At 46.6% G+C, this 25,992-nt stretch overlaps 7 protein-coding genes across 9 annotated transcripts in view; 2 read left to right on the top strand and 5 right to left on the bottom strand.

Annotated features, from left to right (window-relative positions):
* Positions 1 to 10,452, bottom strand: part of LOC126571223 (ankyrin-3-like) — a 42,370-nt gene extending 31,918 nt beyond the window's left edge. For both annotated transcript variants that reach the window (XM_050229563.1, XM_050229565.1), the window contains exons 1-2: positions 10,332 to 10,452; positions 1,598 to 2,324 (exon numbers count right to left, since the gene is read on the bottom strand). In XM_050229563.1, coding sequence (XP_050085520.1) covers positions 1,598 to 2,047 — 450 coding nt within the window. In that variant the 5' untranslated portion in view covers positions 2,048 to 2,324; positions 10,332 to 10,452. The remainder of the gene's footprint in view (positions 1 to 1,597; positions 2,325 to 10,331) is intronic.
* LOC126571224 (CLIP domain-containing serine protease 14D-like) lies at positions 5,515 to 7,432 on the top strand. Its single transcript, XM_050229567.1, has 5 exons — positions 5,515 to 5,728; positions 5,831 to 6,208; positions 6,392 to 6,491; positions 6,559 to 6,878; positions 6,980 to 7,432. Exons 1-5 carry the CDS (start codon positions 5,641 to 5,643, stop codon positions 7,276 to 7,278), a joined length of 1,185 nt encoding a protein of 394 aa, XP_050085524.1. The 5' UTR covers positions 5,515 to 5,640; the 3' UTR covers positions 7,279 to 7,432.
* Positions 10,453 to 14,811: 4,359 nt separating the features above from the next.
* On the bottom strand, positions 14,812 to 16,298 carry LOC126580776 (acidic fibroblast growth factor intracellular-binding protein). The gene is made up of 4 exons (XM_050244028.1): positions 16,120 to 16,298; positions 15,532 to 16,055; positions 15,333 to 15,466; positions 14,812 to 15,262 (listed from the first exon to the last, which is right to left on the bottom strand). The coding sequence occupies exons 1-4, from the start codon at positions 16,208 to 16,210 to the stop codon at positions 14,926 to 14,928; spliced, it is 1,086 nt and encodes a 361-aa protein (XP_050099985.1). The 5' UTR covers positions 16,211 to 16,298; the 3' UTR covers positions 14,812 to 14,925.
* A 123-nt stretch (positions 16,299 to 16,421) lies between these two features.
* On the bottom strand, positions 16,422 to 17,234 carry LOC126580777 (single-stranded DNA-binding protein, mitochondrial). Its single transcript, XM_050244029.1, has 4 exons — positions 17,149 to 17,234; positions 16,986 to 17,055; positions 16,804 to 16,912; positions 16,422 to 16,734 (listed from the first exon to the last, which is right to left on the bottom strand). The coding sequence occupies exons 1-4, from the start codon at positions 17,158 to 17,160 to the stop codon at positions 16,521 to 16,523; spliced, it is 405 nt and encodes a 134-aa protein (XP_050099986.1). The 5' UTR covers positions 17,161 to 17,234; the 3' UTR covers positions 16,422 to 16,520.
* Positions 17,235 to 17,357: 123 nt separating this feature from the next.
* Positions 17,358 to 21,633, bottom strand: LOC126580778 (claspin). Its single transcript, XM_050244030.1, has 7 exons — positions 21,491 to 21,633; positions 20,888 to 21,400; positions 20,693 to 20,824; positions 19,255 to 20,629; positions 17,832 to 19,168; positions 17,603 to 17,758; positions 17,358 to 17,530 (listed from the first exon to the last, which is right to left on the bottom strand). The coding sequence occupies exons 1-7, from the start codon at positions 21,551 to 21,553 to the stop codon at positions 17,417 to 17,419; spliced, it is 3,690 nt and encodes a 1,229-aa protein (XP_050099987.1). The 5' UTR covers positions 21,554 to 21,633; the 3' UTR covers positions 17,358 to 17,416.
* Positions 21,634 to 21,829: 196 nt separating this feature from the next.
* On the top strand, positions 21,830 to 24,035 carry LOC126580775 (tudor domain-containing 6). The gene is made up of 5 exons (XM_050244026.1): positions 21,830 to 22,049; positions 22,113 to 22,356; positions 22,422 to 23,354; positions 23,430 to 23,712; positions 23,784 to 24,035. The coding sequence occupies exons 1-5, from the start codon at positions 21,906 to 21,908 to the stop codon at positions 23,917 to 23,919; spliced, it is 1,740 nt and encodes a 579-aa protein (XP_050099983.1). The 5' UTR covers positions 21,830 to 21,905; the 3' UTR covers positions 23,920 to 24,035.
* LOC126580774 (probable cleavage and polyadenylation specificity factor subunit 2) overlaps positions 23,998 to 25,992 on the bottom strand; it is a 2,656-nt gene continuing 661 nt past the window's right edge. For both annotated transcript variants that reach the window (XM_050244024.1, XM_050244025.1), the window contains one exon: positions 23,998 to 25,992. This exon is cut by the window's right edge and continues 175 nt beyond it. In XM_050244024.1, the coding sequence (XP_050099981.1) occupies positions 23,998 to 25,992 (1,995 nt within the window).

The following is a 25,992-nucleotide window of genomic DNA, read 5'->3' as shown; positions in this document are numbered from 1 at the left end:
TCCTCGGCTTCCTGCCAAAAAAAAGTTCTCCCTGTACGCTGGAACATTAAATAAGATGTTAGAGGACGCACTAGACTTGGGTCTTTGTGGCGCCATGCTGGATCATTCCCTTCCCTCCCTTCCGACAATGTTCTCCATTCTTTCAGGTATTCCAGCTCGTGAAGGTATTGAATTTGTTCCCGGCTGAATAAATTTATCTTTTGCCAAATGCACCCATTGCTCCGTCGGTACTTTGCTGTTTGTTTGCTGCCGCTGCTGCGCGGCTGTTGAGCTTTTTTTGAAGTCGATCCAAAATCAACACCGGCATCCCATACCACATACCATCTGACTGTTGTGCAACATTCAGAGATTGCGATTCAGCTACTAACAGGGCAGCTACGCTGGCATAATCTATAATCCGATTAGGTATTCCGTAGGCGGCGAGCAACCAAACATGATTGAGTGTCTTTTCGTTCAACTAACACCAAACTAGCTCGGTTCAGCTGAGCTAGCAGCTACGTTCTGGTGCCGTTTTACAAATTGCGTTTTTCTAACGATTGCCGAAAGGGCCATCAATCATATTGCCCCCGGGTTTTGAAAATAAGAAAAGAACAGCGCGAATAGATCAGTGTCAGTGCTCTCGCGTCCTAAATCATCTGTTGACAACACGCCGATTACACTATTCGGCCGACCGTTCAACTCTAACCCATAATTAAAGTCACCGATTCTCCCGTTTGGTAAATCGTCCGTATTTCGCTCACACGCAACATATCAATTACAACCTACCTCCGCTGAACGCAAAGGCCGCTTTTCCAGTCTCCATTAGCTAGTCTACCCCAGTTTCTCGGTGCGTCTTTGGCGATATCGTTTCAAACTCACATTCCCCAATCATTACTCGAGCGCACGCACCTCTGGTTCGCATAAGTTCAACTACAAACGAACAGGACGTCAAACTGGTCCAAACAACTCCTTCTGTATCCTGGGGGTTTGTAAAGTGTTTCGGCGAGTTTCTGGATCGGAGTCGTGGCTCATGAATTGTAAAAGTTACCAACCACTTCTTTAGCGGATAGTTTGCATGCCGCAGCATGGATCGGCTATAAATTTAAAACTTTTTAATGGGATTTCCTTACATGTGTGCGTGGCGAATATGTGATATGACGGTCACATGGTCATGATTGGCGTTTAAACAGCGATAAATGCATTGAACGTTGCATTCAAAGTGCTAACATACAAATTGAACCGTAATAAGTTTGTTACAAAACATTTTGAACAATATCAACGACAACAACGACACCTATGCGAACAGTTGTCGTAAAATCTTGGTATCCTTTAAGTAATCAAACATTATTTGAAACATTCTATTTCAATATGTGGATACTGGTATAAGAAATGAACTAAAAATGGATCCATGGGCAGTTCGTTAATGGAGGCGCATGGGTGACATGTTAATCAACCGTGCGGACGGTAAGGGATGCTTTCATGCGAAAGACAAATATTATAAAAGTGTTTCAAACGGCACCACGATAGCCGAATTATGCTTCGTTCCAACAAGAACAACAGCTTCATTTCGTAAAATAGAAGGTTTCATTGTATGCGATCCTAAACAAAGTTTACTTACGCTAGAATGATGCTGCCCATGGCTGTGCCCATGATGGCCGCCATGATGCTGGTGGTGTTGGTGCTGCTGCTGGTGCTGCTGCTGATGATAGTAATGTATCGGCATGTGCTGATAGTATCCTTCCACATGCTGATAATGCGGCTGAGGATGGTGCGATTGATGATCGTCGGTCTTTGGTGAGAGGGGCAGATGGTGCGGTGGTTTGTGCTGCGACGATCCCTTACTGTTCGATATCTCCCGGCTAGCACTGTGCACCAGCGACGATTGCCCATGGATGTGATGCCCGTGGCCGTGGCCATGGTGTGCCGTTGGCGGGGACGGCATGTTGTGGCCACTATGCGGCAAATGCGACGAATGAGGTATCCCGACCTGATGGCCATGATGATGGGGCATGTGCCCCTGGGACGCTTCGATCAGCGTCGGCTGAATATGTGTCACGAATTGAGCCATTTTCGTACCTTCGTCGGCACCGTTTCCACTTAACTTCCCACCTACTTATCGTCGAACCACCCACTGATCGTGATTTTGGACTTCAAACTAATGATTTTAAAATAACAACCTCCAACAGCACCGCACAGCAATTGGTGACTTTTTTAACACTTTTTTTCCTTTAATTAACATTCAAACAGTATCACTATCACTTAGAACGGTTTACACAAGACATCTCATCATCAATTAAAAACTCGTAGAACTAGACGGCAAGCACTCGATGGTTAGTGTTGGAGTTCTGCAAAACAAGATCGAAAATTGATATAAAATTAGTAAAACTATTGCCGCGAAGTCAACAGAGTTCGTCATGAAAGTCAGCAGCAAGAAAAGTCAGCCGCTCTTCAAGGACACGAAATGATGACGAAGAAAAGGAACGGAATGTGGACACTAAATACACCAAACTCCACCGAAACAACTGTAGTGGAAAAGCAAATGTCCATCTAAATATCGTCTAGCGCAAAACGTGCAATCCCATTACCATAACCGTACATTTCACGCACAACACAGCGAACCAGAGAGACAATTGTTGGGCGACCAGGGCGACCAATGAACGAACGAACGAACGCCACTCGCCGAAACACTAAATGACATTGCTTGCCCAAAACGCCCCAAAACATCCAACTCTATCTAACTCCGTGCGTCGGTTATAAGAAGTGGAGCCAAAGGACAAAAGAGAGAAGAAAAAAAGAAAAACCGACGTCTTGGCGCCAAGCGGCTGATGCCCTTCTTCCAACAGCCACGGGACGCATGCACGCCAACCACCGCCGGATCCTGCGCCGGACGTACACCTCCCACTCGGCGCTCGCCACCCAGCGTATGTCTCCTCTACATGACCTCTAGCAGGAAAACTCTTAACTCCGTCCCGGCCCCCCGTCCGCGAGTCGCTATTTCACGTGACCCACAAAAGGGATGCGCCCGGTGATACGTTGCGCAGGACCGAGTCACAGGACCTGCTGCTGTGACTCGTCGCGCGTCTCGTATACGCAATGTGCAATGAAACGCAACGTGACACAACGTCCAACGGGCCTCGGGACACTAGCTAGCCTGACCCGATAGCGACCAATAAACCGAACGGCGTCTGGCTCCGTTCGTCGCGTTCGACGTCTCGTGGGCGCCCCATGCGGGCCACGGTATGAGGGGGAGGCGAGGTAATAAAACTTAATTTGACTCATAATCATGGCCTGGTTGCTTCCATTGGCGTGCGGCTTCATTGTTGACACGCCAACAGCTTCTAATTGGGTTTGGGGCTTGGGCAGCGTCGACATCGCTGCCTCACCAGGTGCGTGACAGAAGATCGTTTACAAATTGCTAAAGCGAGCCAGCGTCTTAGTAGTCCTGTCCCGATGAAACCAGAACCAGTGTACTTCCTTTGGGTTGGAGGAAATGAAATTTATCGCTCTACCTTAGGGTTTGCATTGTTTAAAGTTCGCGCTGGTTGGCTTTGTCCTGCTGCTTCATAGTTGGCAAAGAAGTGGATTATATACTGGAGTTTAAACAAATCGCTGTATAGTGTATACTTTTGTTATAATTTTGAGGAACACAAAACAATCTGAAGGTGATAAATAGCCTAAATTTCAGATTTCATAAAGTGCAATGTTTACGCACCGGTTAAGCTTCCACATTTTAACCCCAAACACTTCAACTATGCTCCAGAGCATCATGTGTTGCTGGATATCGCATAGGATCCTTCATCAAAAACCAGAAGCCCCGTAAGAAGGAAGTTCCAGCGCACATCATGCCTCAATGCAAACGCTTAGCCAAATGAAGTTTTAATGAGCCATCGAGAGTAGTCGATGTGTCGACAGACACTGGCGGGCGTTTCGCGAGAGTTTGAACCACCGGATATGCGGAGTGGCGGAACTATTGCATTAAACTCATTATCTATAGCTGCCTCATCCGGACAGCCTCACTCAAGCCCACAGACACGTTAACACGTCACACATGGCCCCCGAAAGTGCTGTTGTGCCACAAAGCAGCCCAACAAACTGGTAAATTGATCGAATTTCAAGGAATCCGCCAATGGACCGTCCCCTAAATCCGGTGCACAGTACCCGGGATGTGCCGGAAAGGATATCCATGAAAATGGATGGATGCAGATAGCGGGACGGCCGCCAGTCTCCCTCTGGGGTCCGGATAACACTTTGTGACTTTACCGAGCTTTTGGTGCGGTGATGATGATGACGATCTAAATTTAACCAAACCGCCCGATCCACATGATAGCACATTTATGGACGTACGATTTAATTAAAGTGCTGAGCAAGCAAGCAGGAACGATGAGCAAAGCGGAATCTCATTTCACAGGGATAATGATTATCGGACAACCGAGTGGCTGGCAGCCGTCATTTGCGATGGCAGGCGAGACGAACAATGAAATTGATTTCCAGACTCTGACCGAGGGAGAAACGTTTAATTTTAACATACTTATTTAGTGAACTATGGAAGGGAAGATTGACCATTCGTGAGCATGAAGTATTGAGGGTTAATAGATACCAACATAAATATTGTTAAATGAACAATTTTAATTCTAAATTTCAGATTGGCTTATGAAATATTTAAAAGGTGATATTAATATTATCTTAAGGCTAGATTGAAACATTTCTACACTAATTGGCATCATGGTGGATTGTGGTGTGCTAGTTTAAACCGTTAAAAGTCCAATTATCATTTCAATCCTTGGCATAACACAAATGAGCGTTTAACTGACTTCCTCTTTAACATGACATTAAAAAACGATTTCATCATTTACGCATACTCATTGCCTTTTTTCTAACTCACCATCATTCGTCCTTCAAACAAACAACCAAAGCATTACTGTTATTAGAATTGAAACTAAAAAAAAAAGAAATCTGTCCACCCGGCAACGGACTAATATCTAAACCACGGAATAACCCTCCCCCCGGGGAACCTGTTTGGAGCCAATGTATGCAAAGTGAGAAGCGGCGGCGAATCGGTACAAGCAAACAACGACATACAACAACATAGAATTCCCAAACCTGAACAAGTAGCACGCGTGCCTCACGTTCTGGTGAGAGCCGTGGATTGCAAGCTTCGCATAACACCGGCCGCTAGCCCATGGAATTCCCGAGGCATCGCCGTGAGCAGCACGCGGCAGCAATCCAATCATCTATTCGTTTCGATCCTTGCCAGAGATAAGAGCCGATCCGAAGCAAATGAGTTGAGCAAAGAGCAACGAAAAAGACGTCTACAAGACGTCATCGCAAAGGCGTCGAGCGGAATTAGCGTCGCTGGACAGCGGTACTCTTGCACATTGGAACCGTCGTACGAGATGACCCCAAACAACGCGGCGCTCTCTGTCTCTCTATCGGCCGTGTTTCTTTATCGCTCTGGCACACGCACACCCCAAAGGTGAGAGTTCCTCCTGCTGCGGCTGATGCGAAAACAGGTTTGTCTCAAAGTAGTTCATCTTCCCGATCGTTCCGGACCGGGCTCCAGTGGGAGCAGTGATCCTCTCCCAAGTCAGTAGTCGATGTACCGCCACCGACAACGCCACCGGCAGCAGCTTCCAAACAGTGGCCAGTGAATCGTGTGCAATAATGCTGACAAACAGTGCAATGAAAGGCCTTATTGTGTTCCTCACACTAGTGATTACCATCGATAAGCTGAACGCCACAGCTGAGCAGTGTACGTGACGCGATTTATGAGCAGCTAGAACGATGGCCAGCATGTAGATCACTCGAACAGTTCCTAAATGATTCGCTACCTTCCTCTCGATTCACTCGACAGATCTCTCCAGCTGTCAGACACCGGATGGTGAGGCCGGAACCTGTGTGCTGGTCCGCGAATGCCCATTCGCTCTGGCCGTGCTGAAGAAGAAGGATCACACCCACAACGATGTGCGCTATCTGGAGGCGACCCGTTGTGGTGAGCTGGGGAAAAAGGTTCTGGTCTGCTGCAATGAACCGAACGTGACGCAAACCTCGGAACCGGTCGATGCGGAAACCATTGCCGAGTTGGTGGAGAATCGGTTCGGTACGCGGGAACAGAAGCGAGATCTGCTACCACCGGTCTGTGGCCAATCAAGCAACGATCGTCTTATAGGGGGCGATCGAGCCTATCTGTTCGATTATCCCTGGAATGCGTTAATCCAGCATCGAACGAAAGGTGAGAAATTTTGTTACTTGCAATGAACTGCCTTGTAGCTTCTCGTGGCGTTACATTCGACGTTGACAAAGCACCTGCAATGTAGCTCTTGCAGATGCATTTTAAGTTGATTGAAGAGAGAGAGAGAGAGAGAGAGAGAGAGAGAGAGAATGAAAGAAAAGTCTAATTGATATTGTGTTGCAGATGGAGAGGCTCGGTTTCACTGTGGAGGTGCCTTGATCAACAATCGATACGTAGTCACCGCGGCCCATTGCATAATGGGCATGAAGAAATCCTGGACCATGTGAGTAGGACCACTGCACGGAAGCCATTAAACTGTTCTAATGATTTCTCGATCTCAATGACGGCAGCACGGGAGTTCGAATTGGGGAATCCAACACAGCGACGAATCCCGATTGTTTCCATGAACAAGGTGATGCGGTTTACGAATGTGCCGATCCGGTTCAGGATATCGCCATCGAAAAGGTATTGATACCAGAGAACTACACTGGCGTCAATGGCACACCGGAAGTCAAGCACGATATCGCACTCCTCCGCCTTGCACGGCGCGTTGAACTGAGTGAGAGTGTCGCACCGATCTGTTTGCCGGTTGATTTCAAAGTTCAAAACGAACTGAACGCCGTGTCACCAAGACGCTTCATCGAAAGCGGTTGGGGCAAAACGATTGACGGTAGGATCCCGAAAAGCCGATGCGTCGGCGTTCACCCTTTTTTCAAACGAAAATTAATGAACACTTAACCTTCTTTCTTTCCATTTATGGTGCCCCGAAAGCGGCTGGTAATGAGCATAAGATGACCTTCTCTTCGGAGGCCGTGTCACAGGACGAATGCCGCCAGAAGTATCCCCATGCCAACTTGGACGATGGACACATTTGTGCCAAACCACAGCGGGAAGCCGACACTTGCCGGGGGGACTCGGGTGGTCCGCTAGCGGTTCTCCATTCCAAGGGTGCCCTTTACCTGGTTGGTGTGGCAAGTCTACGAAAGCAGTGCGCCATCACCGGGGAGCCTGCGGTGTACACAAATGTGGAGCGTTACGTTGATTGGATCATCGATAATCTCGAACCGTAAAGATTCCTTTAAGGCTTGCGAATGGCCAAACTATCCGGGGGAATGCTATGCTGCAATGCTTCAAATTGAGTAAGCAAGCATAGCAAGTATCATTACAACGGATCCACGACGAGCAAATAGGTACAAATAAAAGTTATAAAAATATCAGAATTATACGTTTTAATCATGAGTCCCTTTGGCATTTATTTAAGGTATAAAAATGTATTATTTTACCGTAAGTTTGCAATTAACTTTCTGTTATTCTATCAGATTTTTATTCTTAAAGTCATGCAATACTAAAAGCCACTAAACTGTGGCTGTGGTCTTCAGCGAATAACTTTGCATTTTTCTTAACCAAACTTAATAACGAGTTGAAGCTATACTATTTTTAACAATTGCACCGTTTCCACATTAATATTCTTGATTTAAGGAAGCTTTGCAGACATTTCAATGTTTAATGCTACTAGAAATACCTCATCCACAGCATTTGCTGGATAAAAATTACGGACGATCGATTATCGATGGTGTTGTACTTGAAAAGATTCTACTGGATATGTTTTAAAAAAACACAAATTCCATCATCATTGAATCACGATTACTGATCATATCACTTGCCGCAGTTTCCTGATAATCCAGAACTGCTGCCTAAAACAGTGATGAAATCTAAACAATGTTTTGGTATTTCCCATAAACCCATGAAGCATTTCAAACATTCCCCCAAAAACCCTCCGTTGAAATTCCATCAAACCGAAAGATTTACCCTTTCCACCCGAGTACCATCCAGCGCCATTTAAAGATCCAATTTCGACTCGCTACTTTTACGACGCCTCACAGACGGCAACCTTCACAATAGGATACCGAACGATGGATGGACGGACGATGACGGCCTGTTGAGGTTAAGGTAAACACTTGGTAGGCGTTAGTCCTCCCGCCCAGTGCGGCCCCTAGCCGCATTCGCCCCCAACCGCATTTGACTATCCATCAGGACGATTAATTTCACGCGCGGTACGGTGCGGATTGTTTAACATTTCGCGCGCGCTACGATCTGTCGTTCGGGAAGGCTAAAATCATAAAGATGTTTCTTCCGCTGAGTTGATGCCCCCCACCACACATACACACTACTTACCAGCTGAACCATCCAGCGGAATCCCCGTGAAAAACAAACGGATTTCAACGGCCACGAGCCACGTTGAAGTCAATCACGTTTATTAATTTTCAACCCCCCGGTATTCGATTCTATTTTCGTAGCGCCGGAAAAGAAGCACCGTAACCGTGTGCTCGCTCAGTATGTTTCACAATTAATTTATTATATTTCCACTCACTGGTACCAACACGGAGCATTCACTTAAACTGCTTCCTCACCGGATAAGCACCGGATGTCCCGGTAATGAATTTATTTCAACTTTCGGCGACCTTTAACGATAATTCGATATGAAACATACACTGGTCCCGTCCCACTGCCGGAAACCCCGCACCCCAAGCGGGACGAAAGCAGAATTTTTGGACTGGCCTCAACAGAGCACTCGCGTCGCTGGTAATCGGAGAAGCTGCCAACCGCATACACCACAAGCCCCAAGACTGGTGGGATCAGCAGGAGGAGATAATGAGCAGAACCTAAACACCCATTCTCCTTCCTTGCTTTGCTGGCTCAAGCTCGTGTGCGCTCATAAATCAGCAAAATGGCGCCGGGAAATGGCCGTGGCGTATCATGCCCCAGCCGCATCTCCGGTGTAATGAGCGCCACCATCGTTCGCCGAACCGCAAAACCAATCCGTAATCCGTACCAGCGAAAAGCTATCAACGTAGCGTCACTAATCTAATCCACCGGAAGTTATGGCATTTTCCGTTCGCATTCCGATTGGCCGGGAGTGCTGGAGAAGGTGGAAACAGGTGATGTGTCAACGAATCAAGCGGCCAAGGCAGCAGGCAGAGAGCGGGAGGATGATTTTCATTTCCATTTCTTTCCCCGTTTGCCCTTTTTGTTTTGTGCAGCACTTCAAACAAAGCACAGCATCATGCTGACACTGAAGCACGTAAACCAAAGATCAGCTATCCTGAAATGAAAACCCCGAAACCTTTCCTTCGATCCCTCGATCAACCATCAGCTAACGACTTGACGTCGTCGTCCGCCGTACAGTCTAGACGTGGTTGCAAAACGCAAATTCCAAACGGCTGCTCGCGGCAAGGGCACAGATGCTGCTTCGGGCAGCATCTTCCATCTTTACTTTCATCTCTTCCACCCTCGTCACTGGCGGTTAGCTACAGAGTTCGTACTGAAAACATTCTTAAACCGTCTTCACATCCAACCGACCGACTTTTTGTGATACTTTTCCACAAGTTTCTGCTACCATCTACGGCGCTTGTTCGCAAAAAAAAAAAGGTTGTTTCACAAAACCGCGCATAGCACCCGGGTAGGGGGGGGAAGTCCTAGCCGTCCTAGCTTTTCCCTGTTTAAACACAGATTTTCGTGTCCTGGGCGTGCACCAGAGGCGGGTGCCCTTTGGGTCGAACCTACCGGATTCGTCATGTTTGCAAAGCTCGGAAAACCCCAGATATGGGTTTTTAAAAACTTTTCCAACAATCCGGAACCCGGTCCCCTGTGCTCCCGGTGAGGCTTTGCTCAACGAATCTCTCGCCGCAGGGAGAGGGCAGGGTGAGGTCAGAGGTTTTTCATTAAGTTGCCCCAAAATCCCTCTCTCTCTCTCTCTCTCGGTTGGTTTGTCCGATGGTTGGTTCGTTGGTTGTTTGGTTGGATAACTAATGAATGGCGGTAGGCCCCAAATGGATCGTTAATGGTGGTGTAGGGACGATCGTTCCCTGCTGGCACATTTTTTACTCATTCGAACAGACATTTCGAAGACTGTCGTCCGGTCGGACGGTGAACGGTTCAATCGTGTTCGATTGCTCTAATTGACAGTCTTCGAAACATTGCTGGTGCGCTATGGTTCACATCTAGCGGACACTGGTAATTCTTTCCTTAACATTCTTAGTACACTTCCCAATCACCAAAGGAAACCACGCACTACGTCACTGGAAACCTAACACCTGAGCTCCATCCATCCGCTATTACTCACTCCCGTCAGCACTCACCCCTTGGCCAGCAGCACGGCCAAGAACGCCCGCCCGCACGCACGTACTAAACGTTACAGCACAAACAGGGAAGAAAGAGAGTCGCGGAAGATCACTCACGGTCCGAGTACGAAGACGGAATGACGACTACGGCGATGGCGTCGGTCTAGCGACCCACCAGACGATGACGCGACGACGACCACGACGACGACGACGACGCGCGCTGGTGATGCTTCTGGCGTCCCCCAAAAACCCCGGGATGTTTTCGCTTGCTTCGCTCACACAGCGCTACGTCACCACTCCCCCAACCGATTCCGCGGCCTCGACGGTCGACGAGCGACCATCGTGTTTCGTTGTCGACATGGCACATATTTACAATCGTGCCAATAGGGATCCTCTCTCCGAACGTCGCGTCGGCATAAAGCATGGCTCGTCGTGGGTCGTTCGCCGTTGTTGCAACGAAACAGAATAGAGGGCCCCCGGCCAGCTGGTCGTTCCGTGCTACGTACTACAACACCCAGTGTGGGAGGATAGCTTATCGTAACGACAGAAAACGCAACCCTCACACAGAGCGTGGATCGCACGGCGGTGAAACACGCCTTTCTCCATGAAATGTTGCACCCGGGGAGTCGCCTTTACGACTGCAACGGGTTTGAGCGTGTTGATACAACGCGTGGCAACGTGAAACGGGAGGGGCGGAGTAGGAGGAAAAGGTCCACCTCAACCAAAAAGGTGGCGACGGTGAAAAAACCACCAGAATCCCATGGAAATCGGATTAAGCCTGGTCTGGCCACTTGATACAAGCTTCGCAATCGTAATAGGCTGGGATTTCGGGTTTTGGCCGACACAGTGAACGCTCGTTTCTCTGGCCTTCCACCGGTTCTCACGTTGATCCACTCAACACTGGGAGCTGCTGATTGAGGTATGGGCAACTTTCGATACCACGTGACTCGACTGTGAAGCGGAAAAAAAGCGACAAGGGATGGATGTTGATCGTGATTGTGAATTCCTTCGTTTTATTTTCATTGTTGTTTATTGGTTTTCGAAGCGTAGGCAAAAACAATTCCGCATCGCTCGGATTAGCAACATAAACACGTGTAAAACTCGATGGAGGCGCCTAGTCGTCGACGTTTTTTTGTTTGTTTTTTTTTGTGCCTGCTCAAACTGCTTTTATTGGCAACCGTCCCGGAATCTCGAATTTTATGAATATGTATACAAAACATAAAAAAAACGTATGAATACGCCTTTACCGGGATCTCTTGTATACACTCGCTGGGTTCTATTCGTATTTTCAAACAAAAAACAGTATCCCTCGGCCGATGGAGGCTAGCTTTAGGAGGTAGGCAGCTAGCTCACTTGAAAGGGCTCCAAGCCAAGAATCTTCCATGGAACTAGTTTTGTTGGAGCACGCGAGCTGAAGTCAAAACAGTCCAGTATCATCACATGACCCACCGCTTTGGGGTGCGTTTGATCCTTCTTTTCTTTTCACTTCGCCCTACCATCCGGTACCGAACGGCTTTTCCCTGGATTGTTGTAACCCAACGAGTGATAAGCGTCCCTCGGATCGCGTGCCATTGTCGCGCAACTCCGGAAGCACGAAGCAGCGCGCTCTCCCGGGTGTTACCAAACACCCGAATCCTTCCTCTGCCGACGAAGACCGGTGCGTGCGTGCGTGCGTGCGTTTATGTTCGTCGTAACCGAACCAACGGCGTTCGGTCGGCGCGAAAAGCCACCGACCACACCAGATGACCAGCTCGCCAGGTTGACCAGATGGTTGCGTGATGTTTCTTTTTTTCCTGTATTGTTAACCAAATCCGTAGCGAAATCAGTTGCATTCGCAGGGTAACGGCTTTTGGGGCGTTTCGATAGGGCCCGCGGTTGCAACTGGTATGCTGCCTGCCACCCATGCTGGGTCCGTGATTGAGAGATTTATGCGTTTCGTTAGAGGTTTGCGTTTCGCTTGGTATCCGTTGCTCCGAAACCTAATTCACTTCACCTAATCTAACCAGCTAGATATATCGGATGTGCTGCTCTACTTCCTGTGAGACCGCCCGCGATGGTGCCCGGTCTATGGTTGGGTTCGTAGCGCGAAGTGCTTGCACTAACTGCAAACTCTCGAAGGTCGTTTGTAGGTTACGTAATGCTATCGCGTTATCGGCGCGCCTTCCCAAGCTCCAGCGAGGCACGTACCTACCACCGTACGCATGTCTCTGCGAGAAGCGCGCAAAAGTTTCCGCCATGCCCTAAACTTGGGCGAAGCAGTTGGCCACAAACCGCACACGTACCGTGCGTTGGTTGGTACCCACGGCCGATGGAGCTATTTTGGATGCATGGAGATGCGGTGTTTTCCGCGAGATTCTTATCGCTCGACAAGTAGCTGCCTTTGATAGCGTTCCATTATAACGGATGGGACATTCCAACGAACCCCATTGATTGCAAGCGATTTCAACTAATTGCTTTACACGATTGGGCTCCCTCAAAAAAAGGTAGTTTCGATTTTTAATTCACTTTCTGCTACTGGTTACACCAGCTCGATTTGTCCATGAGTTCGTTCGGGGCACACTACATGGTTCCGTGGCGACAGACTGTCACAGCGATTTGGATGAACTCATCCCGTGGCGCCAGCATATGGGTTTTAACGACTATATTGTCAGCTGCTAGACTGTTCCATACTATCGCTTACTGTTCATAGGATTTGCCCAGAAAAGGAGCTTCGTACCATATCGTGAGTCATCCGAACAACCAACGCTTGTTTTCTCATCAGCAGGAAGTATCGTCCAATATGGGGGGAAGGGGGAGGGGAAGGGGAGGGGGAGGGGGAGGGGGAGACGAAATGGCGTGGCATACACATACACTGTACTCGCTGGAGTACGCAATTTGTACAGTAGCTTAAATTTACATACTTTATGGTTCGATGGCACACCCATAGATACTAAATTTAGGCGGTTCTAGTAGCTGCCGGTCATGTCGTACCGTTTACGGTGGCCATGGTTTTGATTGCATTTGCGACGAAACCCAGCGGACAAATAGGAGTGCAGACCGGCATCACAGTGATTGTTCGCTTGGAGCGACCAGAAATTCGTTCCATGCCATGTGCTTATCATGTTGCACATGTTCTGCAAAATTAAACGATAGGCGGAGCCACATTTTATTAATGGTCTGGGCAAACCCCAGATAGACAATGTTTCTGGAAATCTGTTGGGATAGGTTACGATTGAAAAACAACCTCAATCTCTAGGTTGAAAGATCATGGCATCCTTTAAAGCAAAATTATTTTGCTACAATTTCCATTCGTATGTGTGACACGACTCAGTTATTGGAAATTACTACAGAAATTTAAATAAAAGGTTAAAAAGCATTTGATATGTGCACACTGTTAAAAGCTTTTTGAATTCAGAGTTTACATTCTTTCCATAGTAGAACTATAACGTGCTTAAACTTATCGGCAGAAGCAACTTTTGTTTTGAAGCAAAAGACCAATTGTTCTGCTAATAAGGAGTCGGAGTGTTAAGATATCTGATGCTCCAGAGAAAGTAGACGTCGTAGTGAATGGTTTTGACTTGAGGTACTATCACAAAGTTCTCACAACCAATGCAAACACTCGACAATCCAAATGCATTTCAACTGTAACCCCCTTCACCATAACATGGCCATCTTCTTCTATCAAAACTTTGGCATTTCTTCTATCAAAACTTTGTCAAGGTTGTATAATAAGCATTGAGAGCTGTACCTCCCAAAACCTTAAGGAGTTTAAGGAGACTAAGAATGGCATTCTATCGAATCCATCTCAATATTCATGTGCCTCTGCCATCTGACTGTTAAATAACTTTACTAACAATAAGGTTAAGAAATAGCGCATTTGCTTCTATCATTCTTCAGTCACTATTTGAAGTAGTAGTAATTGGATTCCAAGAAAATGTTGATTAAAAGATTTAAGATTAGTGTGAGCATTGGTCGCACACAGCTGTGGGTTTAGCTCAATTATTGCATCGAGCTGTTGGGACGGATCAAGAAGAATTTTCCTTCGCTTTTCATCTGTTTCTTTTTCATTTTAGCTTACGGGCACATTTGCCTTCTTATTTGACTTTAAAAATGGAGGGTTCATGGAAAGATAACAAAAGTCCCAAACATGCCTGCTACCTAGCATAACTGACCGATTTTTTTTTTTCGTTGATGATGTGATAATACCGACCGATTTGAGATTTGACGATAAGTTGTTTTAGTTTAGTTGTTCCAAGAATATTGAGACTCTTTATGCATTTAGTTAAAAACGAACTCTAACGTGTTCAACAGGCGGTAATGGCGGCAGTTTATCATTCCTATCATTATACTCCCGCTAAATCCATTCTCGTAGCTTGTAGCATTAAATTACTGGTGATTGAAATGCATAAAAAAAAATATGCATTTTGCTGTTAACCTGACTGTGTCATCATTTTGCTGTGTTCAATTTTATTTAAATAATTATTTCCACGGTGCTAGTACAGCTAATGGTTTGAGCGTTTATTCTTCTATTTTGACTAAATGTACAATATTGCAAGCTTTCATTTAATAAACTAAAGAGAACGTACGGTAGATAAGTTAACAACCTATTGCACTATCCTAGGGATGATACATTCGAAGTAAGCACACATTTATAACTTGCATGTAACGTTCCCATAGACACCGGATATCCTGATTATCCCGTGGTACCTCCAAATCCAGCACACACTGCGTCAGACACTGCATAAATTGTTGCACCTGATCACGCGTCCAGCCATTCTGTTTCCACGGCTCAATCAATCGCTCAGTCAGCTCCACGAACAGCAGTCTCATCTCCCTCGTCCGATGCAGATTGCACGCCAGCATAATGATTGCACGGTAGTAGGTACGGAAGTTATTGTCCACTTCCTGGTACGCCCGCTCCAGTAGCGTTGGCTTTAAACGTATAGAAACCAAGCTAAAAGCAGTATAGGGTGCATTGTATCATCATTACGCCCCGCTATTTGATTTGGATGATATATACTTACTGTTTAATTTCTTTCTCTTTATCTAGCAGGTAACGTATTTCACGTAAATCGAGCAAAAACTCCTTATCCATTTCGGTGTCCAAATAGTCTGCTCCCGAGTGTTGGTATGTGTACGTCCAAAAAGTCATCAGAGCCTGCACGGGAGTTAAATTTAACTACTGTCCGCTTTGTATCTCGCATTCATCACTCAATCGCTCACCTGAGAACATTCGTAAAAATCCTTAAAATTAAGATACTGCAGCTTTCTCTTCGCTGTTTCAAAGCGCAAGCAGGCAATGAACACGACCGCCGCGTACTTCTGGGCCAGCTCTTCCGGCAGTATAAACTGCTGGCGAATGTTGTGCGCAATGTTGCCCTGCGTTTCCTCGACCGCTTTGAAGATGCGTTTCACGTTATCAAACTGTCTTCGGCAGGACTTGAGCCTGACGCCAGTCTTCTCCGCTACCTCATCCAGGTCTTTGCGGTTCCGCGAGTTAAACTTCTTGCCAAACAGCTCCCGCGCGACGGTGTCGTCTAGCGAGTAGTACCGATCGATCAGCAGCGAACGGTCCTGTGAGCCGATTTGAAACGTCGGCTGCTCGGCCAGCTTGGGTGGTGAGTGCAGGAACTTTTCCAGCAGGGCGTAGGTGCGATAGTGGTCCTGCACATCGGAAGTTATCAGCTCATGAGGTACATCCGCGAACATACCGCCCTTCTGTTTGAGCAACGTTACGGCATCGTCAGCTGAAAGAGCGAGAAAGTTCATTAACACGGAAACACCGAAGATCGGCTATCGCCTGGAACCTACAGGAATATCCTTCGACCCATAGCTGGAAGATTTCAGGATCGATGATCGTATAGTTGCTGATAAACACATCGACGTGGACGTCGGTGAACATAACCGAGCGAGCGTGGGTTTAGTTGGGAGGTAGAGAACTTGTAAAACTTTTGGAGAACGAATTATTGCACAAATCCTGCCGGTGTTGTTTGTTTACCTTTCTGGTGCGATTTGACGGCTACATGTTCGGTTCCGGGAAGCAAATGTTATTGACCTTTTCAGATTCAAGAGAGACCTTTGTTTCCAAAATTTTTTCAGGAACCGCACCGCGCTTTACGAAACTAACTTTTACGAAGTTTATTAACACTATTCTATTCAAGGGATGCTTCAGAAATCCAACAATTATGTGGCTTATTCTACGAGTCACTACTTCAACTCTGTAGGAAGATTACATCGTCCGCTATGATGCTGCATGTGCCTCGCTGCTTTCCCTCCTGATCCGTGATTTCGCCGTACGTAATTTTCCCCGTTACCATGGTCCGTTGGCCTTTCTTTAAATACGACATCACAGCATCGCGCAGCCCAGGCTTGAAAACGACAACACGGTGCCAGTCCGTTTTCTGCATCCAATCTCCTGATTCGTACCTGGCCGAAACATATCGGATTAAATTGGAACGAAATTCGAATCACAGAACCTGCGACATCAAAACTTACTTGTAATTCGAGTGTGTGGCTACGGAAAACATAACCACCGGATGCTCATCATTGCCACGCCGTTGCGGGTCCGCCCCTACACGACCCAAAAGAGTTACAGAATTCACGGCTGCAATTAAAGAAAACCAACAAGGACCCGTGTGAATAATAGGGCATTTTCAATCGTTCCGGACGGTTCTTACTCTTTTCTATGCGAGATGGATCGGTGCAGTAAGCGCGGTACGTTCCATTACGGAGCAGGGTTTTGGCTACCTGAGATTACAGATAATCAATGTTAAAGTATTTAAGAGTGTAAGTAAGTTAAAGTATTTAAGAGTGGGAATGCTGTAAATCTTAAATACTTACGCTAGAAAACATCCTTAAAATCGAAAAATGCGTTTATTATCAAACAAGTGCCGGCAAATTTTGCCGCCTGCAGCGTTCTGTCAAAGGTTCGATAGTTTTCTTTTCTTTTTTTTACAGGATTTTCTTTTCGTTCAAAAAATTTAACGATAATGAAGGTCCAAATTTTTCGTTAAGTATTTTCCACAAAAAATGTACTTAGATTTGGAACAAACCACTTCTGTGGAAACGTGTATTTGCAAAGCAGCTTCACTCCATGTTTTACATTCCTTTACATTAATGAATCTAATATTAGCTTCTTTTTTCGTGTCGGCTCGTTGCTTTTCACCCTTTTTACATCCGTTTGTTCCTCCGACTCTTCAGAATCGAGCGGTCGCTTTGAGCCCTATCGAAAAAGGTCAAATTAAATTAAAATGGAATTGAGCTTCATTGCAAAAACTTTACGCATAAATCGTACCACTTCAACTGCCGGAGATAACGTCGCAAACACAAAGTTACGACTCTTGGTGGCCAGGGCGGTGCTACTTCCTTCGACAACCGGATTGGCTTTTGATAAGTTGGCAATTTTCGACAGTGTTTCTTCATCACGCGACAGAAATGATGCTTTATGGCCCTGTACAAAAAGCAGACAGACATATTCGTTAGTATTAAGGAAATAAGATCAACCGATTTGTTTAAGCACATACCTGTGCAATGCTGGAATTCGATATTAAGAAAGGAACTTCCTCTTTCGATGGTGCTACACTAGTTGCCACACGCTTTTTGATGATTGTAACTCTCCTTTTACCAATCGCGGTAACATTGCCCAGCGATTGATTATTTTCCTGTCCCTCAATCAAGGTCGTAGTATTTGCCGAGTTCAGGAGCGTTGTCTCATACTCATCAGTTTCGCTTAGCTCCACTTTCTTTTCTTTCAACAGCATGGTTCGTTCATGTCGCATTTTGCGCCAAAGAATTTCTGTTTCTTCATCGCTACCATCCCCATTTTCCTGACTCTGTTCAGGGTCCTGTGCTTGTTTGTCGTAATCCAGGTTGAAGGTTTTTTCTACATTTTTCCATCTAAATTGTCTTATTCTGCCAGCTTCTTTTTCTTCGTCCTCGAGGAACAGATCCTTCAACTGTTCAACATCCCGATCGTCCTGGTCCAGCATTTGCCGGTTATGTATCTTTTCCAGTTCTCGCTGCAGCTGTCGTTGATCAAACTGTTCTTCATCAGCCACTTCGACGTCGTATCGATCCAGTTCCTTTTCATCTTCGTCGGCACTGCCCCAATCCGATTCTGAAAGCTCAGCTTCATTTTCTACGAAATTTTTCGCTATTTTTGATTTATCTTTCTTTGATAGCACGACTTCCAACTCATTCTCTTCGGAATCGTACTCAATGCACTTAGTTATCTCTTCGTTTGCTCCTTTTGTGGATTCTTCATCATCCATTTCCTCGTCCTCGCCCTCATTATCTTCTTCTTGTCCATCTTCATGCAACACTGGTTTAGATACTTCTTCGCAATCATCGCTTTCTTCATCATCCGATAAGTGAACATGCTTCTTCTTACGCTTTCTCACCCTCTTTACGCGATCATTGGGGTGCGACTGATCCGCTTCATCATCTGTTGACTCAAGACAAAGTATTCTTCCCGCTACAACAGGTGTACCGGTAGCATGCGTTGATTCTGGGCAAATTGGTGATTGATAGTCCACTGGCGCATGTTCTTTTTGGGTGGATATACTGTTCTGCAAATCAGCTTGTGTCTCGAATCGTCCCGAACAGAGATCCATTAGCTGTGATTCCGCAACAGGTTGCGCATCATCTTGTGTGTAAAGCGGGCAGCCAACATCATTCATCTGTGTTGTAGATATTGCACAATCCTTGGATGGAGATTTGGCATCAACCGGCGGAAACTGTGTAACAAACTGGCCCGAACATAAAGCCATTAAATCCTCATCCTCCGCTTCCTTTCCCTTCGGATCTTCGTCATCGTCTTTCCACATCAAAACCACTTTGTCGTCATCTTCTCCTCGTAAATCTGGATGAAGTTAAAAAAAAGTCAACTATTAGTAACAAAAAAAAAAGGATAAGGCACCGTAATGGTAACTAAAACAGCAGAATTACCTTCTGACAATGGATCCTCATTCTTATCGTCTGCTGTAGGGCCACGCTCTCCGATAGCATGAATTTCATTTGTTTCATCATCGGAGTCCTGGAAAGCCCTGATAATTCTACCCTTTTTACCGTTTGTTTTCTCCATTCCATCAGAATCATCATTATCCTCCTCCTCCGAGCTGCTTGTATGAAGCAATGATTCTCCATCATCTCCTTCGTCGTTATTTGCTTCCAGCACTGGTGCAGCAACAGAGGCACATTCTTCTTCATTTTCAGACGATCCAACATCATCATCATCCAACAATTCCTCTTCTTCATCATCAGTTTCACCTTTTTCTGCCTTTTCCATTTCCAGCTTTTTAGCGTACTCTTCTTCTCGCTTTTTTATGGTCTCAAGACGATCGTTGATAATTTGTTCCTTCAACACATGTTGTAGTTTCATAAAAGCTGCACCAGGGATAGGCTCCTTGGGAGCAACGGGTCGCGCTTCGTTCGCTAGGACCGGTACCACATCGAGTTTCACTACCCCACTGTCAGTACTTAAAATACTAACAGTGTTTTGTTTAGACGTTTCTTTCTTACCACCACCACATTTTTCCAGTCTCTTGAAAAGAATATCGATGCCCGTCGGTTCGCTCAACTGTATGTTGCCACCATCGAGATCGATCGCTAGCCCTGGTTGCCCACTCAACCTAGGGCAAGGAGGGAGATCCAGTGTTGAGAGTAAAGACCTTTTCTTGCCAGTTACACTAGATTCGGTCTGCTGTTCGAAGGCAATGTCGTAGTCAATTTCTCGCTGCTGTTCATCTTTCTTGTTTTCCGTTTCATACGGCACATTTGAGACATAATTCGCATCTTCTGCGGTGCATTCTGTGTCCATTTCTTCGGTCTCTTTTTGTTCCAAGCCTGTATCGATACATAACAAATTTATTGCCTCTCCAGGAGGATTTGTGTCTAGTGGAGGTGGTTCCATTCCTTCTTGTGGTTTGGGTTCATGTTTTAACTCATGGTTGTCCATCACGGGGATCTCGCTTTCAGAGGGATTCGACGGCTTCTCGTTCAGAGGTGGCTCCGGTGGTCCGTCATCCGATGAGTCACTTTCGGACTTGTAGAACGCTTTCGATTCCTCTTCCAGTTCCTGCAGTTGCTGTGAAAAAGCCTCCAGCTGTTCCGGAGTCATTTTCAATGACATATCGCGCTTTTTAGTTCGTTCACAAAAACTATTCGACACCGGTGCACGACGAATAGCTTTTCTAGAAAGAAATTCCTCAAACGTGCGCTCCCTAGCACGATGATACGGCACATCAACTGCCATTTCACGTTTCATGCGTTGCGATTCGCTTTGAATAACGCGCCGCTCTTCCATCGCTTCGTGGGCAGTCATCTGAAAACAGCAAGTATTACACCCAGGTTAGCCACCGGTCTCGAACATAAGAAATATCGCTACCTTTTTTGGGGGTCTTCTTTCATGAGGATTTCTTTCTTTCATGTCGTTCACGTCTTCTTCAGAAGATGATTCTTCCTTCCTTTCGTCGCGATTTGGTGCATCGCTGTCTTCATCACTGAATCTCAATTGCAACTATAAAAAGAACGAATATTTTCAAACAGTGGATTCTTAAGGAGCTATGATTTGCCTACTTACACTGGCAAGTATATCTTGAGCGGTGTTGATTTTAGTAATAATCTTACGCTTTTCTACACGTTTTTTACGAGCTGGTTTGGATCGAGTGTTGCCAGATGATGTACTGCTTTTCGAAATTTTCTCTTCATCAGAATCAGACAGAACGCTCTGCGGTTTCCCTCTGTTCCGCTTCTTGTTGAACCCATCTTCAGTGTTGGACTTTTTTAAACCTTCTGCTACAGTCTCCGAATCTGATTCTGATTCGGAATCAAGTAATGATTTAAGCCTATCAACCGCATTTGTTGTTGCTTTTTGGGAACGCGCTGTATCTGCATCCGGTGCATTCGGCAGCATTGTCTCTTCTTCATCCGAGTCGCTATCTATAATCTTGCTTGCTTGCTTGGAATTGCGATAGCTCGTATGAATCGTTTCTTCATCATCTCCTTGATCAGCGTTTGCCGTTGTGCTATGCAAATCACCCTCATCCGCGCCATCGTCTTTATGACTTTGCGGTAATTCCAAACTTTCCAAATCATTCGTTAACGATGTTGGGTTTGCTGATGAAATACTCTGCTCTGCACCCGATTTGATAACCACCGGATGGCCAGCGATGGGAGTTGCATCTTCCTCCGAGTCGGAATCGAATCGAAGAGTGTCTGTAGCGTGCAGCTCCGAATCCGAATCCATCCTGGAAAGGCTAATTTAGTACGCAACCAATAGAACACTAATTCCAAAAGTACTATCTAATTATGCACACAAAGTTTTAAGCAAAAGATTCAATTTATACACACACGGCACTTCCATTCGTTTTCGTTTCCCTTTTTCACGAAAAGCTAGATTCCCGCCAAATTTGCCAACAAAACAATTTCGTATATATCTGCAGGTTGGCGGATCAAACCCCAAAAAAACAACAACAAAAAACAAGAAAACAGATAGAAGAAAGCCCCAAGCCAACAAGGGGAGCCCCGAAACCGCATGCTCGTGGCTTAAGTTCGGTTTTCTAACGAGATTTTTAGAGTAAATCCGACTAGAGTAAGCTATGAATGAAGTGGGCAGCAGTATCACATCGAACCATATTAAAATGGAACACGACAAGCACAAGCAGCTGTGGGAAACTTCAGTGGAATTCCTCGCGAAACAGATAGGGTTCGCGCAAGTTATTCAGCAAGCGATGCTAGCGAAGGTAATCCAAGGAAATCTCGATGGTAACAGTACACACAACCGCAGTACCGGTGTTCACTTTCAGACCAAGCGCATGGGAGGAACGATTTTCAACGAAAAAGACACGGTCGCTAACAAATTGATTCGTGAGCGTTTCAAAGCCGCACATGAGGAGCTTCTTCAAATGAGCAAATCGGTTCAATCCTTTGTTTGCGACTGGCAAATGCTGCTGATCGACGATGTAGAGGAATCCGCTGAAGAACCCATCACCGATATCCAAGCGCCAACCGGTGACGCTGATCCCGATTTCATCAAGCCGGTTACAAACTGTAAGTTAGCACTGTGTATTGGGAATTTGTTTCATAATCTTCCATGCGTTCCACTATTTTCGCAGATGAACCCGATCAAATAATGGAACTACTCGTTACCTCTATTTCGGAGACACTGCCCGGCTCGTTCTATGCTTTAAATATTGCACAAGAACGCGTTTTCAGCTTGTTCTCAACCATGCAAGAGAACATGGATCATTCGTTACAGAGGATTCCAGTATCAGCAGGTAAAGTGTTTGTCGTTATGCTGGATGGCCTCTGGTTCCGTGCAGTCTGCATAGCCGCGTCCTCCGTCGGGATCAACGATGGAAGAAACGAGTGTTTTGCGATTTATCTCATAGATACCGGAGAAACGTTTCCGTACGATGAAAATTTGAAATTTGCGCGAGTTCCGGCCTCGTTTCGCGATGTTCCCGCAGCAGCCATCAAATGTGTCTTAGATTCGGAACCAAACGATTCAGAATCGTTGGAAAAATGCAAACGACAGTTGTTCCGTGTGGTTCGTGTTGAAAGCAACGATGTGCTGAGGGTGAGATTTGTGGAGAAAAAAGACACCCCAGAAGAGCGGAATCCATTGCAGAATCCTTCGGAAGAAGAGCTCAAAATCTGGAACTCCATACCCGAAAGCACAACCAATGCCACGAAGGCACTACTGGGTTACGTGCCGCAGGATGATGTAAAGATCTGTAAATACTACAATCCCCAGACCAAGCAGTGCTTCAAAGGGAGCAACTGTAGACAGCGCCACGTAGAATTGGATGAAAATGGGTGGACGCTTGACCGGGACGAAGTTCCTGTAGAAGTGAGGGCACAGATGGAGATGCCAGCACTCTCAAGCCTAGTGAAGCTGATGCCAACGTTCGTGGTCGACGTGGATTTGTTCTACGCCCATGTAATACCGGATAGCGGAGGTGCTTGTTCCGTCATCGCCCAGCTGCAGCACGACATGAATAGCCAGGACACGGTAGTGCAATACAAGATGTTCAGGCGTATGCCATGTAGGTTATTTGTGAGCAATCGATTGTAAGTTTGTATATCAGGCCCACCTCTAACATTCGCATTCTCTGCTTCAGGTGTCGGTGAGATGGTGCTGGCCATGTTCGAGGAAGCTTGGTACAGGGCAAAGGTTATCGAAATTTTCGAAGACACGGCCACAGTATTTTACGTCGACTACGGAAATGCGGCGACAGTACACCTGAGCGAGCTACGAGTTTGGGAGAAATCCTTCAGCTACGTGCCCGCTCAGGCTGTAATCTGCCAAATTGCCAATGCCTGCTCTGTGAAGCCCGGTCACATCGAAGCAATCGAGCAGCTGCACAAAGTACTTATTGATCAAGAAATCGATGCCCTAATCATGTAAGTAGATCGTGTGTGAACTGTAGGTTGATTTTCGGAATATTTTTATAGTTAATGCCATTCTTTTGCAGCGACAACAAAACCCCCTGGCAGGTTCAAATATTTGACGCTGAAGGATTCGACATTGGCGAAGGTTTGATTCTCACCCACCTGGCTCTCCCCCGAAAACCGACCAAATCTAAAGAAGGCACCCCAATGCCCGGCTAATGACACGTCCGCTTATACGAATGGATATCGTATTTGATGGATTCACGATGTTTTTTTACGATTACGAACTATGGTTTATTAAATGATCGCATACTGCTCGTAAAGCAGCTCTCGTATTTTGTAATAATCCTCAGAAATGCAACCCTCAATCGTCACTCGGCCAGTGTCGACACGCCTTAGGGCCACGGTACCATTGCTGCACCAAAGCACGCCGCCGGAAAACTCGGATGTAATGTTGCTGCGCATCAGCACCTGCTTAAAGTCGATCAGCTTGAGCTCATTAATAAACACAGGGTTGTGGGGTGGAAGCTCTTCGGGGACCATTGGTTCGAGCGTCAGGATACGCTTGTCCAGCTTATCCTCCAACACATCCACCTCATCGACGTCCATTGCGGAGTCAGTCGCTATGGACGGAGCCCCCGTTACTGGATTCGCCGACAGTGCCACACCGGTACCGCTAGCATCCTTCTCGGCCACCGTATCGATTCGCTTGTTGCGTATAACGATCTGTGCGTCCACCCAGGCGACTTCCGCATCTTTGCCCTTCTGAAACTCCAGCTGCGAGACTAGCGCCTCCGTCAGACGCACCTGATAGATGTGGGTTTCCGTAGTGGCATCGATGATCTCGCCTCGATTGGGAGTGAACACGCGGGCACCGATATTCTGCTGGCAGTGCTCTGCAATGTGTGCCGTGTTGGCGGACGATCCTCGCACCACCACGACACGTCGCGGGCGAAGTTGTGAGAGAATTTTGAGCAACGATTCACCATCCGAACGACCTTCAAAATCGATAAATTGAACCTGGGCGTGCACTTCGATGGTTTTCCGCGCTTGAACGCATTTGGTCGGTTTATCGAGTAACGTCACATCTTCGTCCTTCTCCTTTTTGATGTCCTCCGTCTTGATGCCGTTCTCCTTGTTATCGTCCCCGTTGGTTTCAGGGCCCAGATCCACCATACGATAGTCCTCTGGCTGTATAATTTCTCCGTACTCATCGTACTTGATCTTTTCCTCGTGGAACGGAAACATGGCGTAATGCTTTTTGCTCGATTTAAAAAATCCAGTATGCGACCGGCCTTCCGGGCGCACCACGATGTCGTGCTTGCCCGTGATAACGTTCATCTCCAGTTCGTCATCAGAGTCGGAGCTGCTTTCATCCAGGTCGCGTTTTTTAATCGATCGGTTCAGCTTTTCGCCCTCCGTTCGCATATACTCTTCCAGCTCCGCACCCTCCAACTCCACCCTGCGCCGAACGTCCATCTCAATCTTACGCCCATTGCCACCGTTATCAATGAGGTCGCGAGCCAACGTTCCTGGCGACGAACGGTTCGTTATGATGATGCTGTTTGTGGCCTGCGGTGCCCATTGGATGAATAGCTCCCGCGAGAAACCACTCTCCATATCGGCGGAACTGGCCAGAACCACTTTGGGACTGGGAACCTTTGCCAGATCTGCCATCGTATGGCAAAGCCGCAGATGCTTGAAGGTGAAGGGATTGTTCCGAGCACCTTCGAAACTTTTCATCAGCTTGTCGCTCATCCATTCTATCTGGCTCTTGGCAAATTCGACCACGTTGTAGCTCACATTGTTCAGTAAAGCCAGCGAGTAAGCCATGAGGCCCGATTCTTTGTTCTTCCACAACTGGTCCAGCATGTGCGCCAGCTCCAGGACACGACCGGCCGTATCCACCGTCACCAGTACGTTCCCATTGTTACGCAGGGTTTGCAGGATGTTAGTCATAAACTTTTCATCCCGTGCACGCCGTCGAGCCTGCTGGTAGCGAGCATTGTACGCATCCGTAATGAGCAGGGACGGTCGCTGCAGCTTCTCTAGCTCGCACCCGTTCAGATGTCGTTCCTTCTTGTGATTGAAGTCCGTCGCATACACAATATCCTCCTCGCCGACCTTCACTATCTTCCAGATTGTTCCACCGATGAGGTGACCGGCCGGTAAGGGAGTGATCGTGATGCCATAGCCCTTGCCCTTCATCGCGACACTTTGGTTGTACTTCAGTTGCACGATCTTGTCGAACGCCGCATCCACGTCGTCGAGTGAAAAGAGATCAAAGTCGTG

The sequence above is a fragment of the Anopheles aquasalis genome, chromosome 2 (assembly GCF_943734665.1).
Source record: "Anopheles aquasalis chromosome 2, idAnoAquaMG_Q_19, whole genome shotgun sequence".
NCBI classification, from domain to species: Eukaryota; Metazoa; Arthropoda; class Insecta; order Diptera; family Culicidae; genus Anopheles; species Anopheles aquasalis.
This window is presented reverse-complemented; position numbering and strand designations above follow the sequence as displayed.